At 44.0% G+C, this 19,101-nt stretch overlaps 1 protein-coding gene across 7 annotated transcripts in view; it reads left to right on the plus strand.

Moving 5' to 3' along the window:
* PTPRG (protein tyrosine phosphatase receptor type G) overlaps positions 1-19,101 on the plus strand; it is a 621,815-nt gene that overhangs the window by 454,553 nt on the left and 148,161 nt on the right. For all 7 annotated transcript variants that reach the window (XM_084635116.1, XM_084635117.1, XM_084635121.1 and 4 more), the window contains exon 7: positions 18,671-18,828. In XM_084635116.1, coding sequence (XP_084491242.1) covers positions 18,671-18,828 — 158 coding nt within the window. The remainder of the gene's footprint in view (positions 1-18,670; positions 18,829-19,101) is intronic.

The following is a 19,101-nucleotide window of genomic DNA, read 5'->3' on the forward strand; positions in this document are numbered from 1 at the left end:
AGAGCTTTCAGGTTTGCTTCATGTCTTCCTGCCTCATGTCACAGGCTGTGGAGGAGTCCAAATTCCAGGGTGCCCCCTTGCAAAGCAGTGCATAGGCACGAGAACGAAGAGGCCGCTTTTCTCAGAGCTGTCAGATGCCTGTTGCTGACGTTGGCTCTGCTTCCAGTTTTCTGCCTTGCCAAGGGTTGCCGCTCTTGCCCTCCAGAGAGGCACATGTTGTTCTTGCCCACCCTTTTTTTTTTTTCTCATCTGGTACAAATACACCATGTGCATGGGCCTGTGTCTGGTGGTGCTCCTGCTAGACCAACAGGCTTCGAGAGTGGAGCCCTCTCTCCACAGATGGGACGTAGCGGGAGGCAGCAGCAGTGCAAGCTTCCTGATGCTGATCTGCCAACTTGTTTTCAGGCTTGGCTCTTGGCCCCCTTTTTCTGTGTCCATTCAGTGTTTAGCGTCTCTGCGGAGACGGACAGCCAAGGTCAGTGCCAGTTGTGCCGGTCGTTTTTGTGATCTCCACGAGGAATTTTTTGAAGTTTAAATCATACGTCAAGACATGGTGGTCATCGCTGTGACCTGGGCAGCGTGTGAATGATCAGTGACCCTGCCGAAATATCATTCCCAGTCTACAGAACCATCCACTCTTCCACCTCTATTTTATTGTTCCCAATAAGCGTCTCTCTTTGCCCCGACTCCTGATACTGTTGTACGTGACGCAGAAGCGCAGAGGCTAGACAGTAGCTGCTCCCTCCAGCATGAGTACTGAGGCCCTCTGTTCTCAGACAGAAAGTGCGTGCCCACTCTTGGAAGTCCAAGGGGCACTGATACTGAGGCCTGTATTTTGCAGAAGATTACCATTACAATCAATGATCAAGCTTTCTCCTGCCTCCCTGATACTCCAGCTAGAGACCTGAGGGACACCTAACGTAACATGGAGCTATTCCACAGAAGTATTGATTTGCCACCTCATGTGTTTCTGATTTTCTCATTTCGTGAGACAAGGCGGTGAAGTAATATCTTTTACTGGGCCAGCTTCCACGGGTGAAAGAGACGACCTTTCACGTTACACAAGGCTCTTCCTCCTCCGCTGGTGTCAATCCTCTCAAGATATTATATCTCTTGAAGGGAGTAGCTTCTTTGATGTTCAGCATTGTCCCTCGCACATCGGGTGACCAGATATCACGATTTTATAGGGTTAGTCCCGATATTTGGGCCTTTGTTTTATATAGGTGCCTATTACCTCCCGCCCCCATCCCGATTTTTCACCCTTGTTATCTGGTCACCCTACTCGCACACACACGTGCACCATGTGTGTCTTCTTCCTTCAGTCTTACTATATGTACCACCGAAGTAAACAGACAGAAATATTACGTTTGCAGTGTTGTTGTTTCCGTGTTGGTCCCAGGATGTTAGAGAGACAAGGTGGGTGAGGTAATATCTTGTCTTGGACCAACTTCTGTTGGAAAGCTCTGTGTAGCAGGAAAGCTTGTATCTTTCACCAACAGAATCTGGTCCAATAAAAGAGATTGCCTCATCCCCCTTACTGCTCTCAAAAAATGAAGAGCAGACGGCACCACTCCAGACCCCACCAAATCTTGTGCCAGTGACGGTAGGCCACATTCTGCTGCTCTTTCCTGTGCTCTGTTCTGATTGCCAAAGATTTCCACAGATCAGCAGAAAGTTATAAGTTAGAAGTACAGATAATTTACTGGTTTGGAAAACCCTTCTATGAATGTCACAAAAAAGGGGATCTTGTTCCCTTCCTTGTCAAACCAAGTACTGAAAATCAAAGTGTACAGCAAGATCAAAGGCTTGTGAACAGAAAAAGTGAATCACTTGCAGATTCAGTGTTGCTTGTTTGCTCATCTGGTGGTTGGTAGGAGTTGTTTGTTTGTTTGTTTGTTTGTACCTCTGCTTATTTAACTAGGTAGTTGGGAAATTTCTGGCTTTTTTCCCCTCTGACTTCATATTAATAAGTATCATAATGTAAGCCAGAGTGGACATGGAGTAGAGACTGCTTTTATGTCCCCTCCAGCAAGGGGAAGAGGAGAGAAGTGAGGTAAGTGATGGTCACCAAGATTTAGAAGCGCCTGAGGGGAGAGAAGACAGTGCTGAAGTAGAAGGAGGAACTGGATTGCTTCAAAAAGGCATAGGGAATGAATAAGCTGCACATCACTAAAGTTGTCAAAGGCAAAAAGGTGTTGAATAACCTGTTAAAAATAAATCAGCACTAAAAAGGAAGCAATCCAGACAGTGTTAGTTATCCTGTGGATCTATCCTGCCACCAGGCATAATAACAAGAAAACACCATTAGCAGCGTGACAGGTTTTTTTCTTTTGTTTTAACTTGAGCCATAACACCACCTGACAAGCTGTTTGTTCTCTGCATTAAAGAACTGCGGGTTGTAGAAAGCAAAAGGAGGGTTATCTTGGGACTGGTTTTTAAAGTGCAACTTTGAAGAAGGCAAACACCCAGTGGACTTTGGAGAGGAGACGGTCATAAGGGTGGGATATGTTAACTGAAAATGAAAACGAAGAAGAACAGGTTGTAAGGATGCGTTGGCACCATCCTTTGTTTTCTGGGCTGTGCTTGTGCTCTCATTGCAAGAGAGACCAGGACATGATCATTGTGTAACAAACAGGAGGAGGAAGGAGGCAGGGAAAGGAAGGTGAGAGTAGAGAGAATCAGTTCACACCGTTTACGCTGGCCAGCGCCTACATGCATAACTGCAGGGGTCTGAATCATTTACAGTAACGCCTCACTTAAAGTCGTCCCGGTTTTTTTTTCGTTGTTAGGTTGCTGATCAATTAGAGACCATGCTCGATTAAAGTTGTGCAATACTCCCTTATAACATTGTTTGGCAGCCGCCTGCTTTGTCCACTACTTGCAGGAAGAGCAGCCCCCTTGGAGCGAGCTGGTGGGGGCTTGGAACCAGGGTGGGCTGGCAGCCCCCCATCAGCTCCCCTAAGTTCCCTGTGCAGCAGCCACGGAGCAGGCTACCAAGTGCTGGCAGTTCAGCTGTCCCTCCCGCCACGGCCATGTGCTGCTCCTGCCCCGTGCCGGGGAACTGCTCTCCAGAGCCTCCTGCTTGCTGTGCAGGGGAGGAGGGAAGAGGGGGACTAATGTCAGGGTGTTCCCCTTCTCCCCTGCTCCTGCCCCCCGCTTACCCCTTTTCCATTTCGAGCAGGGGGGAGACGCAACAGGGCTCAGGACGGAGAGAGCTGGCCGCGGCTGCTGTCTCCACTTCCTGATCTTTCTAAAGGCAATGTACTTAGAATGGGGTCAGCATACTTAAAGGGGCAATGCACATCTCTCTCTCTCTTCCGCACACACAGGCTGTGTGTCTCTGTCTGCCATGCTGTCTCCCCTCCCTCCATTCGTGCTGCCTTGTAGAGTGTGAGGCCACATTAACAACAGTGTGTTAACCCTTGAGGCCTCAGCCGAGTGCTAGTTCATCATTGAGCAGTAAGGCATTCCCTGGGAAACATCCCACCCTCTTCCACCCTCTGACTTCACCACCTCAGCCAAGCTTCACAATCATCATCGCTGTGTACCAGTATTAAACTGTTTGTTTAAAACTTATACTCTGTGTGTGTGTACGTATGTATGTGTATATATATAATATAAAATAAAGTTTTTTGTCTGGTGAAAAAAATTTCCCTGGAACCTAACCCCCACATTTACATTAATTCTTATGGGGAAATTGGATTCGCTTAGCATCATTTCGCTTAACGTCATATTTTTCAGGAACATAACTACAATGTTAAGTGAGGAGTTACTGTACAAGAATATGTAAAATAAGTGTTAGAAATTCCCACTGGTCTAGTCTCAAGGAAGAATCACTGATAATGGCTAGATACAGGGCCACTAGGCTGATTATAATTACACACAAAATGACATTAAGAGAAAATTATTAAAGTTGCAGAGTCAAGCATTTAAAAGTTAGGAAGAACCAGAATTAAGGTTGCCTGTGCAACCTTAATTGGGGCCCCGTGTGCGTGTGCATTTTGATTTAGTCTTTAATCACATGAGCGCATCCTTTTTTTCCCCCCAGAACCCCTTTCATTCAGTGCACAGGGTGGATGGTGCTCACTTAATGAGCAGCTATTTCAGTATTTTGTTTTATCCTCATTGTTCCATGTGTGACTCTAGGCCTTATTTAAAGCGCACTATCGAAACCTTACGCTGAAGACAGAATTCTTAATTTCCTCATAGGCTTTTCCATGGTGCTCATCTCTGTACCGTCTGAGTGCTTGGCAAACATTAACTAATTTATATTCATAACACCGCATTTTAAAGTTAGGGAGCTGAGGCTGAGAGAGAGAGGGATCAAAATTGTCCCACTAATTTAGGGTGCCCAATTTGAGGTGCCTGGGCCCTGTTTTTTCAGAGGACTTGGCAGTATACAGCACTTTATACATGCAGAGCACAGCTCCCCTTGAGTTCAGTTGTAGCTGTGAGTGCTCAGCACTTCTGCAAATCAGTGGAGGACTCACTGGAGCAAGCATTTAGTGAAAAGTTTGGCTGAAGTGACTTCAGTAGCATCACACAGGAACTCTGGCAGAGGCAGGGATAGAAAACAATTCTCCAAGGCAGAGTTCAGGTGCGTTAACCACGAGACCATCCTTTTCCTTCCTGCAACCCCCTGCCTCATTCACTATACATCTCCCACTTCTCCCCATTTCCCCCAGGCTCAACCTCTTTTGCTCCATCCCCTCCAAACTGTCCTCATCCAAATCCTGTTTTTTCCCCAACCTTGGCTCCTTGTCCCCATCCCATTCTCCTCACCGAGCCAGTCCCCTCCTCAGGCTTCTCATCCCCCTCCCAGTCCCCTTGCCCAGCCAGTTCCATTTCCCCCTTCCCAATTCCTTGTCTGTTCTCTCTCCTGCCCCAGCCCCACTCGTTCCCCTCCAGCCCTGTTTCTCCCCCTCGCTCCCAATCCCAGTTTCCCTCACAGACTTCATATCCAACCTCAGTCTCCCAACTCCATCCTCATCCCCTTCATGGTTCCTTGCCCCAGTCTCTTTGCCCAGCCATCGCAGCTCTCCCCCCACACATGGTGGCTCCTCATCTGATCTATTTCCCCGGCGCCCCCTCCCTCCCATATTGGCTTCCTGCCTTGTCCAGCAGTCCCAATCTCCCCCCACACACACACCCCAGTTCCTAGCCTGATCTCAATGTCTTCTCCCTCCTCCCCCATTTTCCTCACCAGATCCCAGTCTCCATCCTCCCTCAAGCTCAATCACAGGTTTCATCCCCCCGCCTCCAGTCCCAGTCTCACCAGGGTCCTTTTCCCAATCTTTCCCTCGCCCCTGCTCCAGCTTTTGTCCCCACTGCATTCAAATCAAGCACTTTCTCCTCCAGGCTTATTTCAGGTGCCCAGCCTCACCCTAGCCCACAGCAGCTGGGAACAATAATTACAGGGAAAATCTGGTTTTTCCCTTCTGTCCCTGGGTTGGAGCATGCTGATTTGCTTTGTGGGGGTCACACATGCATGTCACATGTAGGTCAAGATTGGTCAGAGAGGATGGAATCTTCAGAGATTTTAGCTGCGAAACTCTGAGAAGTCTGTACCGAGCATGTAAAAACCGAGATTTTTCAGGTTTCAGAGTAGCAGCCGTGTTAGTCTGTATTCGCAAAAAGAAAAGGAGGACTTGTGGCACCTTAGAGACTAACAAATTTATTTGAGCACAAGCTTTCGTGAGCTACAGCTCACTTCATCGGATGCATTCAGTGGAAAATACAGTGGGGAGATTTATATACACAGAGAACATAAAACAATGGGTGTTATCATACACACTGTAAGGAAAGTGATCACTTAAGGTGAGCTATTACCAGCAGGAGAGCCGGGGGGAAAAAGCCTTTCGTAGTGATAATCAAGGTGGGCCATTTCCAGCAGTTGACAAGAACGTATGAGGAACGGTGGGGGTGGGGGAATAAACATGGGGAAATAGTTTTACTTTGTGTAATGACCAATCCACTCCCAGTCTTTATTCAAGCCTAAGTTAATTGTATCCAGTTTGCAAATTAATTCCAATTCAACAGTCTCTCGTTGGAGTCTGGTTTTGAAGTATTTTTGTTGAAGAATTGCCACTTTTAGGTCTGTAATCGAGTGACCAAAGAGATTGAAGTGTTCTCTGACTGGTTTATGAATGTTATAATTCTTGACGTCTGATTTGTGTCCATTTAATCTTTTACATAGAGACTGTCCAGTCTGACCAATGTACATGGCAGAGGGGCATTGCTGGCACATGATGGCATATATCACATTGGTAGATGTGCAGGTGAACGAGCCTCTGATAGTGTGGCTGATGTGATTAGGCCCTACGATGGTGTCCCCTGAATAGATATGTGGACACAGTTGGCAACGGGCTTTGTTGCAAGGATGGATTCCTGGGTTAGTGGTTCCGTTGTGTGGTGTGTGGTTGCTGGTGAGTATTTGCTTCAGGTTGGGGGGCTGTCTGTAAGCGAGGACTGGCCTGTCTCCCAAGATTTGTGAGAGTGATGGGTCGTCCTTCAGGATAGGTTGTAGATCCTTGATGATGCGTTGGAGAGGTTTTAGTTGGGGGCTGAAGGTGATGGCCAGTGGCGTTCTGTTATTTTCTTTGTTAGGCCTGTCCTGTAGTAGGTGACTTCTGGGTACTCTTCTGACTCTGTCAATCTGTTTCTTCATTTCAGCAGGTGGGTATTGTAGTTGTAAGAATGCTTGATAGAGATCTTGTAGGTGTTTGCCTCTGTTTGAGGGGTTGGAGCAAATGCAGTTGTATCATAGAGCTTGGCTGTAGACAATGGATCGTGTGATGTGGTCTGGATGAAAGCTGGAGGCATGTAGGTAGGCATAGTGTTCAGTAGGTTTCCGGTATAGAGTGGTGTTTATGTGACCATCGTTTATTAGCACTGTAGTGTCCAGGAAGTGGATCTCTTGTGTGGACTGGTCCAGGCTGAGGTTGATGGTGGGATGGAAATTGTTGAAATCATGGTGGAATTCCTCCAGGGCTTCTTTTCCGTGGGTCCAGATGATGAAGATGTCATCAATGTAGCGCAAGTAGAGTAGGGGCTTTAGGGGACAAGAGCTGAGGAAGCGTTGTTCTAAGTCAGCCATAAAAATGTTGGCATACTGTGGGGCCATGCGGGTACCCATAGCAGTGCCGCTGAATTGAAGGTATACGTTCTCCCCAAATGTGAAATAGTTATGGGTGAGGACAAAGGCACAAAGTTCAGCCACCAGGTTTGCCGTGACATTATCGGGGATACTGTTCCTGACAGCTTGTAGTCCATCTTTGTGTGGAATGTTAAAACTTGGCCAAATTTGGGCATATTTTCACAAGAGCAGCAAAAGGCACACTCCTGCTGCAAAGGCCACCCTCTGCCAAATTTCAAGGCTCTACTCCAAAGCTTCCCAAAGAAAGGCTGCCAGAATTTTCAACATTGTTTTGCAATGCATTTTTCCCTAGCCTCATTCTCAGAAGCAACTGAACCATTTTGGCTGAAGCTTTCCAAAAATTCAGCCTCAGGCAGATACCTAGCGTAGAAAATTTCAGCCTGAGTGGTTAAAGTTTGGCAAAACGATAAGCAACTGAAAACGGGGTGGGAAGCAGCAGGCAAGCTTAATTAGCAGAGCTATCAGCCCGACCTGTAATAAAAGTTTTAAATGATTTGGAATCACCTGGGTCCTGTAAACACACTCATCTTCCCTGTTGCCTTCCTCCCTGTGCTTTGTTGCACTCCCTGGTTGCCTCTTGTCTTGCAAGCTCTTTGGGGCAGGTAATGTGGTGGTGTCATCATCTGTCCTCTCCCCTCACCTTGCTGTGCCTCCTAGGCTGCCTTGATTTCTTTATATCGGTAAGTCAGGACCATAAATAGTCCATAGAAAGTTGCCTGAATTATCCTAAATACACTGGAATGTCTGAAATTCTTCTTCATTCTTCATTCACACATCAAGTACTCTTTGTGCTCATTTGAACACCCTTCCAGATAAAGCAGTGTGTACTATTTGTAACAAATCTTTAAATCACTATAGTATACTGGGTCCCTTTTTCTATAATGGACAACCTGCTTTGTCTGAGAAGCTCTGACGCTGTGGGTGTGCATCGTACTGTCCTGTTTGTTTTTGTTTGTTGGTTTTAAATGGTTAGGATCCAGAAGCATTAGAATGAATTGGCTTATTGTAAGAATGAAATTGGCCGTAATACCACTTTACAGGTTTGGGAGGATTTTAAAGCTCTTGGAATTGCGAATTTCACAGCTGTATTCAAAGTATTTTAAGTCCATGGTCTGGGTAGTGTTTCTGTCTATCAAGTATTCCACGTACGTTAATTCTGGAAATCAATTCATTTTTGGATATTGTTCTCAATCCAGCTGAGTTCCCGTTCTGCAGGAAAACTCTGATGACTCCCAGAACGCTGTATGGGAGAGACAAACATTTTGGCATACAGTGGTTGTCCTGTGATCTCTGATCCAAGTTTCTGGTAGATTTGAAAAGAGTTTAGATTGCAGATAGTCTGGGGGGTGTTTACCTGTGTGTCTCAGGAGTCCATTTATTTTTCAGTGATTGGCTTTAAATTCAATGTTATCTTCACTGAGCTTTTTTCCAATATTTATTTTTAGCAAGCCAGTCTTTTGGGAGCAATACATTCCAATGACAGTAGGTGAAAACAATCTTTGGCTGCTGCTCACACTTTGGTAAAGATCAGGTGTTAGTATCCATTTAATATCTGATTTGTCGTCTACTGGGGAAACTATCCTGCACTTGAAAATGAATGAATTTGCTAATACCAGTTCTGATACCCCAGTGATGCCTAGACAGATAGATAATGTCAATAAGTCTGTAGCATCCCTTGCAACTCTTTTTGTCTTCAGTTTGCATGGATTTAACAGGGTGGCCTAATGCAACCTTGCAAAATGGTCAGGAAAATTTAACCGCCCAAGCAAAGATTCTGCTCACCTATCTACAGTAATATAATGAATGATAATAAAAATCAAATGATATTTTCCTTGCCTTCTGGGTTAGTAGGGTGTTACAAGAAGCTTTTAGAAGTGTTCATGCATAGACCTGAAATTAGGAGATACAATCTGCTTGTCTGCACTCATTTCAGCTTCCCCATTAATAAAACTATTTCAGTGTCGTCCTGAAAAAAAGACCAAGAGGTGGACATTAATGCTGCTTTCTTTTTTAATACCACTGCATCAGGAGGTCAAGTGTATGTCCAGCAGGCCATGTTAGTCCGCTTGCCTGTGAACAGAAGAGAGTTAAAATAGCATATTGTCCTTTTATGCTGTAGCAATCTCAGTAATTTTTATGTCACTTCCATTTTTTAAATTGTTGATGCTGAATCTGTGATACTCATTTTTCCTTTGGAAATATTAGAGTGGACACTTTTTTTTAACACACACTTCAGTGCTTTATGCAAAGAGACACTCTGAAACCTATTTGTATATTGTTAATAAAACTGCATTAGGTTTATGGTGGCATTTCATTGGGCTGCTATCAGGTTGCCACTTTTCAGTGCTTTGCCATGTTTATGTGGAAATAATAGCTACAAAAAACGGTTTAGCCCATCTTCCTCAAAAGAAATTTTCCTGTAGGTCAAGTGCAGGACTCTAGCATTTGAGCCATAATTGGTGTGTTTCAGGTTCCTTTTCTGAATACGAAATTTTCTATTCATATACATATTTATGTGTTGGTGTCAATAGAGGAGTCTGGCGCAAAGGAGTAGAGAAGACTTTAAGGATGCCTGGAACTACAGTTTGGTGGGCTAATACCTAGGTCTATGTAGTATTGAATGAGGCAATCCAGGAAGCATTGTGGGAGGTACACAGAAGTCTTCACTAGTGCATGTGGCGGCATCTACCTGTCTGTCTTTTATTATAGTGCCCATCATCATAGTATCTAAGAGCTTCCCACATAAAATAGGTGTGTACACCATGGTCCCTAGTAGACTTCATGAATCCTTTTCCTGTTCTTTCATCGTGGCAAGGAGGCTGTTTTGGGGATATATGTGGGTGTGTTTCATAAGATGCAAAGCTGAGTTTGGGGAGTCTTGGATGTGCTGCTGGAACAGCGGGTATGTGGTTGTGGTGAATCCCTGGGTCCTTAGGATAGACGGACTCCTAAGGAGGTCACTAGTTCTGTGTCACAGCCAGGATTTGTCCAGGGGAGTGCTCTCCCTCCTACTGGACAGGTTGTGTGCATTTCTCTTATTTCTTGGCACGTCTGTGCAATCTCCTCGGAGCACCCCAGAATGGGCAGCAGCAGTGAGCAAACCCCAGTGGGGCCAGAGGTTGGGATCTCACCTGCTGTGGAACACCATTGTCATCAGGAGACTTCTACAGGGAGATGAGGCTCATTGTAGAGGCTTGGATGTGATCCTCCATGGGATCTGTTAGGCTTAAGGATGACTTCGGACTCATCTTCCAGGGGACAGGGAGGAGCCTTCATGAGTAGTCAGTGAAGGTATTGTTCACATTGTCACCATTTGCGGGTTGCTTGAGTCCTCCTCTTTAGTGGGTCTGCGTACGCTTTCCCAGAGATATCTGATCTAACAAGGGTGGTCAGCTCCATGGCATTCTGCCAGTGCTCTGCTGGAAACCCCCCCTCCCCTGTCCCATCCCCAGTTCTCCTGCCAAGTAACCGGACTTACTCCCAAAGAGTTTCACACTCTACCAGCAAGTGGTGACTCTTCGTTTTCAGACTCACTGCCCTTTTATACTGGGAAAGAAAGCAGGGGGTTGTGGTGTTTTCACTTGTGGCAGGTGTGGAGTGGTGCCAAAGGCTGCTGTCTATCACTAGGTTGCTTGGTTACCTTAGAACAGCAGTGCTAAAATATCTCTTGTAATATTTCTTGAAACATCTCCAGATGCAGTAGACGATAAATCCCTTGGCTCCGTCCAGCCTCCTGGGTCTCGGACCTTCATAAGCTCCTCACCTCTCAGGACATCTGCAGAAATATGCCTCTTCTCACTCCAAGTTTAATTGTTTTCACCCCCATCTGGAGAGAGACCCACCCCAAGTCAATTCATTCCCCACCCCCTGCCACTGAGGATGGAAAGCTAGGTGTGACCCATATAAGGCGGTAGAGGAAGCTAGATAATTTTTCCAACCCAGTCATCACCGTTTAAAAAAAAAAAAAAAGTACAAGTTGAGTTGTTCAGTGTCTGCAATGGATGCTTCTGCCTACGTTAAATTACCTTCAAGTTTTGCTCGTAAAAAGTCTTGTTCTTAAACTGTTGTCTAGTGTAAGCCTAGGCTGTTTTCAGAGATGCTGCCTTCCCCTCCAGAGTTCAGCACTGCATTTCCATGATAGGTAGAAGGACACTGGATAAAAAATGACTACACGCTGCACACTAGTCACGAAAAAAGAAAAGGAGTACTTGTGGCACCTTAGAGACTAACCAATTTATTTGAGCATGAGCTTCATGCTCAAATAAATTGGTTAGTCTCTAAGGTGCCACAAGTCCTCCTTTTCTTTTTGCGAATACAGACTAACACGGCTGTTACTCTGAAACCTGACACTAGTCACGCTTTGTGACGTAGCAATGTGAAGCTAGGAGAACATTTTCAAAAGCAGTTAACTGATTTAGAAGCCTAAGTTCCAATTTCAAAGTGACTTCTTAGTGGGCTTAGACTCCTAAGTCCCACCGACTTTCAATGACATTTTGGCTCCTAAGTACTAACAGGAAAATGGGACTTAGGCTTCTGAGTCACTTAGCTGCTTTTGAAAATGCTCCTCTTAGTAATTAGACAACTACTCAATATTAGCAGTGTTCCTACCAAAATTATAGGAAAGTACAGAGAGTACTGAAAATAGTATCTATTTATCCAAAGTGAAACTGACTAGTTTTCAGGAATGGCCACTCTAAATGCCTGTTTGCATCACTGTGTGGATATTGCAATGATAATTATTGTATAAATTAAGCATCTTTGTGCTAGAAGGTACGAATAAATATACTATTCTTGTAACATAATTAAAGCATTCAAACTGAGAAATGTTTATAATTGCATGTTTCTTAAACCCGGTACTGTGCATCTGGATACAAAATTATGAAACTTTTATGAAACAGGAAGTTATTAAAACACAGCAAATGCAATTAATCATTTGACTGTCTTCTAATATTTTAATTATCGTATTTTAATCCAATGTATATGTTTTCTTTGTTTTAATCTTTGGAATTATTAAAGAAAAGTTATATTTCTTGTTGCTAAAAATAATAATATTTGACAGTGTATATCATGCCTGACTTTAACTGTGAGTTAGCAAAGCTACGTTTTTTCCCCCAAGAAATTTTCTCTTTCACAGTTGACTGTGACTTTCCAGACACTTAAAAAAAAATCGGTCTAATTGATAACCAAAATTTAATCATAGTAGGATACTTTCAGTTTGCATTCAAATAAGGTATTTCTTTGTCTAAATAAGCTTCCCATGGTTGATTATTCATGTTGTAGTTCAAAATGTTTAAAAATGAAAGACAGACTTGGATGAAATGTAGACTACTTAATACAGTGTGTATTTAATATAAAAGTTATACATTATTCATTTTTGCAATTTGAATAACTTTGAATTTAGCATCCCTGTTCTTTTTCTTTTCCTTTGATGAACAATTAATTATTAAAATATAATATTGTCAGCATATGGCACAAAAATCCTTGAAAGTGGAATATGAGCTTCATTCTTCAGTAGTCCTTTAATAAAGGAATATGCCATATTTGTATGTTGTTTTATGTTTACATTTGTCCAGCATTTTACAGATTTTCATACATTCTAACAAAAGATTAAAGTAGTCAAAAATTCAAATTGTTAATTATAACTGAAGATTTTAAAATAGGTAACTGTAAGCCATACAATTTTAAAAATGCGTACACCCCACATCTAACTTACATGCCTTTGCTATGTGCACGTCCAAAATGGCCTGTTGGAGTCATAATTGTCCATTTGTACGTGAAAATGCCTCATTTATACAGGCAATTGCAGGAGCTAGAAAGGCACAGTTGTGTGCCTTTTATAAAACTCTTTCTTTTCAGTTGCTTTAAAGGTGTATACAGGCTGCACTTGAAAATCAGAACCTAAAATTGAACCTACAGGAATTATGACGTGATTGGAATAACAGAGACTTGGTGGGATAACTCACGTGACTGGAGTACTGTCATGGATGGTTATAAACTGTTCAGAAAGGACAGGCAGGGCAGAAAAGGTGGGGGAGTAGCACTGTATGTAAGGGAGCAGTATGACTGCTCAGAGCTCCGGTACGAAACTGCAGAAAAACCTGAGTGTCTCTGGATTAAGTTTAGAAGTGTGAGCAACAAGAGTGATGTAGTGGTGGGAGTCTGCTATAGACCACCGGACCAGGGGGATGAGGTGGATGAGGCTTTCTTCCGGCAGCTCGCAGAAGCTACTAGATCGCACGCCCTGGTTCTCATGGGTGACTTTAATTTTCCTGATATCTGCTGGGAGAGCAGTACAGCGGTGCATAGACAATCCAGGAAGTTTTTGGAAAGCGTCGGGGACAATTTCCTGGTGCAAGTGCTAGAGGAGCCAACTAGGGGGGGCGCTTTTCTTGACCTGCTGCTCACAAACCGGGAAGAATTAGTGGGGGAAGCAAAAGTGGATGGGAATCTGGGAGGCAGTGACCATGAGTTGGTTGAGTTCAGGATCCTGACACAGGGAAGAAAGGTAAGCAGCAGGATACGGACCCTGGACTTCAGGAAAGCAGACTTCGACTCCCTCAGGGAACGGATGGGTAGGATCCCCTAGGGGACTAACATGAAGGGGAAAGGAGTCCAGGAGAGCTGGCTATATTTCAGGGAATCCCTGTTGAGGTTACAGGGACAAACCATCCCGATGTGTCGAAAGAATAGTAAATATGGCAGGCGACCAGCTTGGCTTAACGGTGAAATCCTAGCGGATCTTAAACATAAAAAAGAAGCTTACAAGAAGTGGAAGGTTGGACGTATGACCAGGGAAGAGTATAAAAATATTGCTCGGGCATGTAGGAATGAAATCAGGAGGGCCAAATCGCACCTGGAGCTGCAGCTAGCGAGAGATGTCAAGAGTAACAAGAACGGTTTCTTCAGGTATGTTGGCAACAAGAAGAAAGCCAAGGAAAGTGTGGGCCCCTTACTGAATGAGGGAGGCAACCTAGTGACAGAGGATGTGGAAAAAGCTAATGTACTCAATGCTTTTTTTGCCTCTGTCTTCACGAACAAGGTCAGCTCCCAGACTGCTGCGCTGGGCATCACAACAGTCATACTGCTCCCTTACATACAGTGCTACTCCCCCACCTTCTCTGCCCTGCCTGTCCTTCCTGAACAGTTTATAACCATCCATGACAGTACTCCAGTCATGTGAGTCATGGGGAATAGATGGCCAGCCCTCTGTGGAGAAAGAGGTGGTTAGGGTCTATTTAGAAAAGCTGGACGTGCACAAGTCCATGGGGCCGGATGAGTTGCATACGAGAGTGCTAAAGGAATTGGCGGCTGTGATTGCAGAGCCATTGGCCATTATCTTTGAAAACTCGTGGCGAATGGGGGAAGTCCCGGATGACTGGAAAAAGGCTAATGTAGTGCCAATCTTTAAAAAAAGGGAAGAAGGAGGATCCTGGGAACTACAGGCCAGTCAGCCTCACCTCAGTCCCCGGAAAAATCATGGAGCAGGTCCTCAAAGAATCAATCCTGAAGCACTTACATGAGAGGAAAGTGATCAGGAACAGTCAGCATGGATTCACCAAGGGAAGGTCATGCCTGACTAATCTAATCGCCTTCTATGATGAGATTACTGGTTCTGTGGATGAAGGGAAAGCAGTGGATGTATTGTTTCTTGACTTTAGCAAAGCTTTTGACACAGTCTGCCACAGTATTCTTGTCAGCAAGTTAAGGAAGTATGGGCTGGATGAATGCACTATAAGGTGGGTAGAAAGTTGGCTAGATTGTCGGGCTCAACGGGTAGTGATCAATGGCTCCATGTCTAGTTGGCAGCCGGTGTCAAGTGGAGTGCCCCAGGGATCGTTCCTGGGGCTGGTTTTGTTCAATATCTTCATAAATGATCTGGAGGATGGTGTGGATTGCACTCGCAGCAAATTTGCGGATGATACTAAACTGGGAGGAGTGGTAGATATGCTGGAGGGCAGGGATAGGATACAGAGGGACCTAGACAAATTGGAGGATTGGGCCAAAAGAAATCTGATGAGGTTCAATAAGGATAAGTGCAGGGTCCTGCACTTAGGACGGAAGAACCCAATGCACAGCTACAGACTAGGGACCGAATGGCTAGGCAGCAGTTCTGCGGAAAAGGACCTAGGGGTGACAGTGGACAAGAAGCTGGATATGAGTCAGCAGTGTGCCCTTGTTGCCAAGAAGGCCAATGGCATTTTGGGATGTATAAGTAGGGGCATAGCGAGCAGATCGAGGGACGTGATCGTCCCCCTCTATTTGACATTGGTGAGGCCTCATCTGGAGTACTGTGTCCAGTTTTGGGCCCCACACTACAAGGAGGATGTGGATAAATTGGAGAGAGCCCAGCGAAGGGCAACAAAAATTATTAGGGGTCTGGAACACATGACTTATGAGGAGAGGCTAAGGGAACTGGGATTGTTTAGTCTGCAGAAGAGAAGAATGAGGGGGGATTTGATAGCTGCTTTCAACTACCTGAGAGGTGGTTCCAGAGAGGATGGTTCTAGACTATTCTCAGTGGTAGAAGAGGACAGGACAAGGAGTAATGGTCTCAAGTTGCAGTGGGGGAGGTTTAGGTTGGATATTAGGAAAAACTTTTTCACTAGGAGGGTGGTGAAACACTGGAATGTGTTACCTAGGGAGGTGATGGAATCTCCTTCCTTAGAAGTTTTTAAGGTCAGGCTTGACAAAGCCGTGTCTGGGATGATTTAATTGGGGATTGGTCCTGCTTTGAGCAGGGGGTTGGACTAGATGACCTCCTGAGGTCCCTTCCAACCCTGATATTCTATGATTCTATGATTCCTGACCAAATTTTCATGTGTAAAATTGAGCAAATGGAATTTGAGGTTGCGTGCATATAAATTTGGCTGTGAAAAAAACGAAAGCACAGCAATGATTATAAATGCATGCTAGGGTCCCTTTTGAACTTTGGTCGGTGGTACGTTTGACCATTTCTATTTTTAAAAACAAACTTTTTTTTTTCCCATAAAGGAATAATCGTTTGGTTTAAGTGCCAAAAATGTGCCCTGTTTTTTTTTTGTTTTTTTTTTTTGTCATATCTGTTTCCATTATATGGAAAAAACATTCAGTAAGGAACAGGCAACCGCGCTCTTTTAGCATCTGTGCTTTGACAGGAACAGAATTATTCATATTTTTGAGTATTGAAGGCGTCTGAGACCGTGCACACCAGTTGCTGCTAGGTAGCAGAATCTAAAATGCCTCCAGTACATCACACATTTACAACTCGTAGCAGCAGCACAGGAAAATATCATGATTACAGGAATGGTGCTCAGGGATGCAGCTGTACCTTCCTTTGATGTGATCAAGGCCGCTAGAAACCTGTGTGGTTTAGTGAAACGGAATTCTGCAGCTTTTCAATCCTGCCTTTCTGTGTTCTAAGTTAGGGCATATTTCAGCAGATCTGCCAATCTCCTTGCAGTCAATTAAACCATGAGAAACCCCACCAGCCAGGAGAAGTGGGGTAGCTCATTAGCTCTGAGAAGGCTAGATAAACACAATTGTGGATCAGTCTTAATATGGACTTTTGTTTAAAGTCCGGAGAAGATAAAGCCGTACAGAGAAAGTGAGGAAGGAAGACAGACACTTTCTCTGTAAAGGAGAATTCCATTGTTTGGATAGCTCACAGGCATAAAGCACTTATTAAGCACCTTACTGGTCCCTTTTCCATAGACATAGTGGGAGGTTCAGCTCATTAATCATGCAGACTGCAGGGGATAACTGCAAGGGAACAGTGGAGAGGCCATCTAGCCTGCAGCTGTTTCCTTCTTTTATGGTGCGTTCTCCCAAATTTAAATGTTACAAAACTGCAGCTGTTAATTAATCAGAATTTGTACAATATATTTGTTTGGATTTCAAGATGAAGTTATGTCAGTTTTGCTCCAAGCTGTGTCCGTGAAGTGTGAGAACAAGAGGTCCTGAAACAACTGAATTCCACATAGAATAAAAATGCACCTCTTGCATATTGTTCTTTGATGAACCATGCAGGTTTTCAGCGCTGCATGTCACTGACTTCAGATCAGTTTTGACTGTGTGAATTACACATGATGAAATCTGTTTTATGTGACTATACAATAGACCTGCAAAACCCAGCTGCCTAGCTACCTGCCTATCTGCCTTTTTAGGCTCACAGAAGTTGGATAGAAAAGACATATTAGATTATCAATTCCAATCTTTTGTCTGTGCAGAGTACAATTTAAAAGTATATATACATTAAATGATACATAGAAAAATGTGATTACAGTGAAACTTCCTCATTAATTCTTGCTCTAAATGTTGGGAGACCAATTGAAATCAGAGAAGTTTGCAGTTTAGCAAGTGTCTGTGACGGAGACAATGTGTCCAGTGCCGTGTTCTGTAATTTTGGCCTGCCGGGAAACAGTGTCTCATGTTGGCCCCACCTTGATGCACTACCAGGGCTGTTCAGACATCCTCCTCAGAAGGAAAGTGGTGGAAGGATAGGCTGTCTGTTCAGAGTTCTGATGGGCCTGCAGGAATGAAATGGAAGCTGACCGATTGACTGTGGAGATGCCTGTTTGATCAGAAAGGGAAGGTTTTCAGAAAGGCTGACCTCATTCCTTTCCTCTTCCATGGACAGTAAGAGAGAGAACCACACCTGAATGTACTCCCGTGAATCAGCTCAGTGCACTGGAAGTCAGGGACACTATATTTGCCTGAAGGAGATGTCTCCAGCCTCAACGGTGTCCTCTCCTGCCTGGAAGAAAAGACAGAGGAAGAATTGCCATATGCAGTGTTCCTTAACAACATGGTTGCCCAGCAGCTCTGCTTACTTACCTTGCACTGAGTCGAGCCACATTAAGAGAGACCATTTTAAGAGTGGGGCAGCATTTCCAAAGGCTCTCTCTATGACGATGATTCTGCAGACTTACCCTTTGCTTCCTCTTCGTTCCCAGAGCCCCAGCCGTTCCACAGAAACACTGGATGGGCAACCTGGCTCTGGTTCCCCATTCTCAGCCACACTGTGTAATGTAACTATCCCTATTTCAGTGTTGCAGCTACTGTTTGATGTGGGACCAGTACCTTATGTGGTGCTCTCTAACTGGCCAGGGAGAGCATGATGTCACATGTGCTGGCTCCACCCCCCAATAGAGCTTTCTGGGTCTGCACTTTTATGGACTGCTAAGCTGAAGAGCAATTTAATGGGGTTCTACTGTCCTGCCATTCTGAAAACTGTATTATATTCTTTCCTAAGGTTAAAAAAAGATAAACCAATTGGAAAAACAAATGTGTTTCACACCTGTGTTATACCCGCTACATTAAACACTGATGTTTGGCCCAAGATCAATGAACGTTTCAGGTGTCCTTTTCATAATCAACAAATAACTCTTAAAGAAACTTTCTGACGTGGTTTTATATTTTATAACTATGACAAAATACATTGTAAGCAATGCATATTTCAAAGCCATCCATGAACATGATATCTGTTTTAAAGTCATGTAAAATATGTGTAATTTTATTTGTTATTCTTTCCTACAGAGAAAGAGACCTTTCTGGATCCCTTTGTACTGAGAGACCTTCTGCCGACGTCACTGGGAAGTTATTATCGCTATACAGGTTCTCTGACAACTCCACCATGTAGCGAGATTGTGGAATGGATAGTTTTTCGCAGGCCTGTTTCTATTTCTTATCACCAGGTAAGCTTATGCCATTAGTAATGGCTCTATCTTGATTTGCCCTCTAATACTCAAAAACAGGTGTTTTAATTTAGAGAACCAAAAAAAAAAAAATCTGTTGACAAAAAAAGGAAATATTAGAGGGGTTTTTTTTAATATATATTGATTCTGAACATGAGCAATCAAACTTAAGGAGAAAATACAACATGAAACCCAATTTCCTTTTAATGATTTAGCTAGTGCTGGTTATTTTAAGATAAAGCTAAGCTATCGTCTAAATATTTACATAGAATC

Source organism: Lepidochelys olivacea (assembly GCF_965140295.1).
Source record: "Lepidochelys olivacea isolate rLepOli2 genome assembly, chromosome: 7".
NCBI classification, from domain to species: Eukaryota; Metazoa; Chordata; order Testudines; family Cheloniidae; genus Lepidochelys; species Lepidochelys olivacea.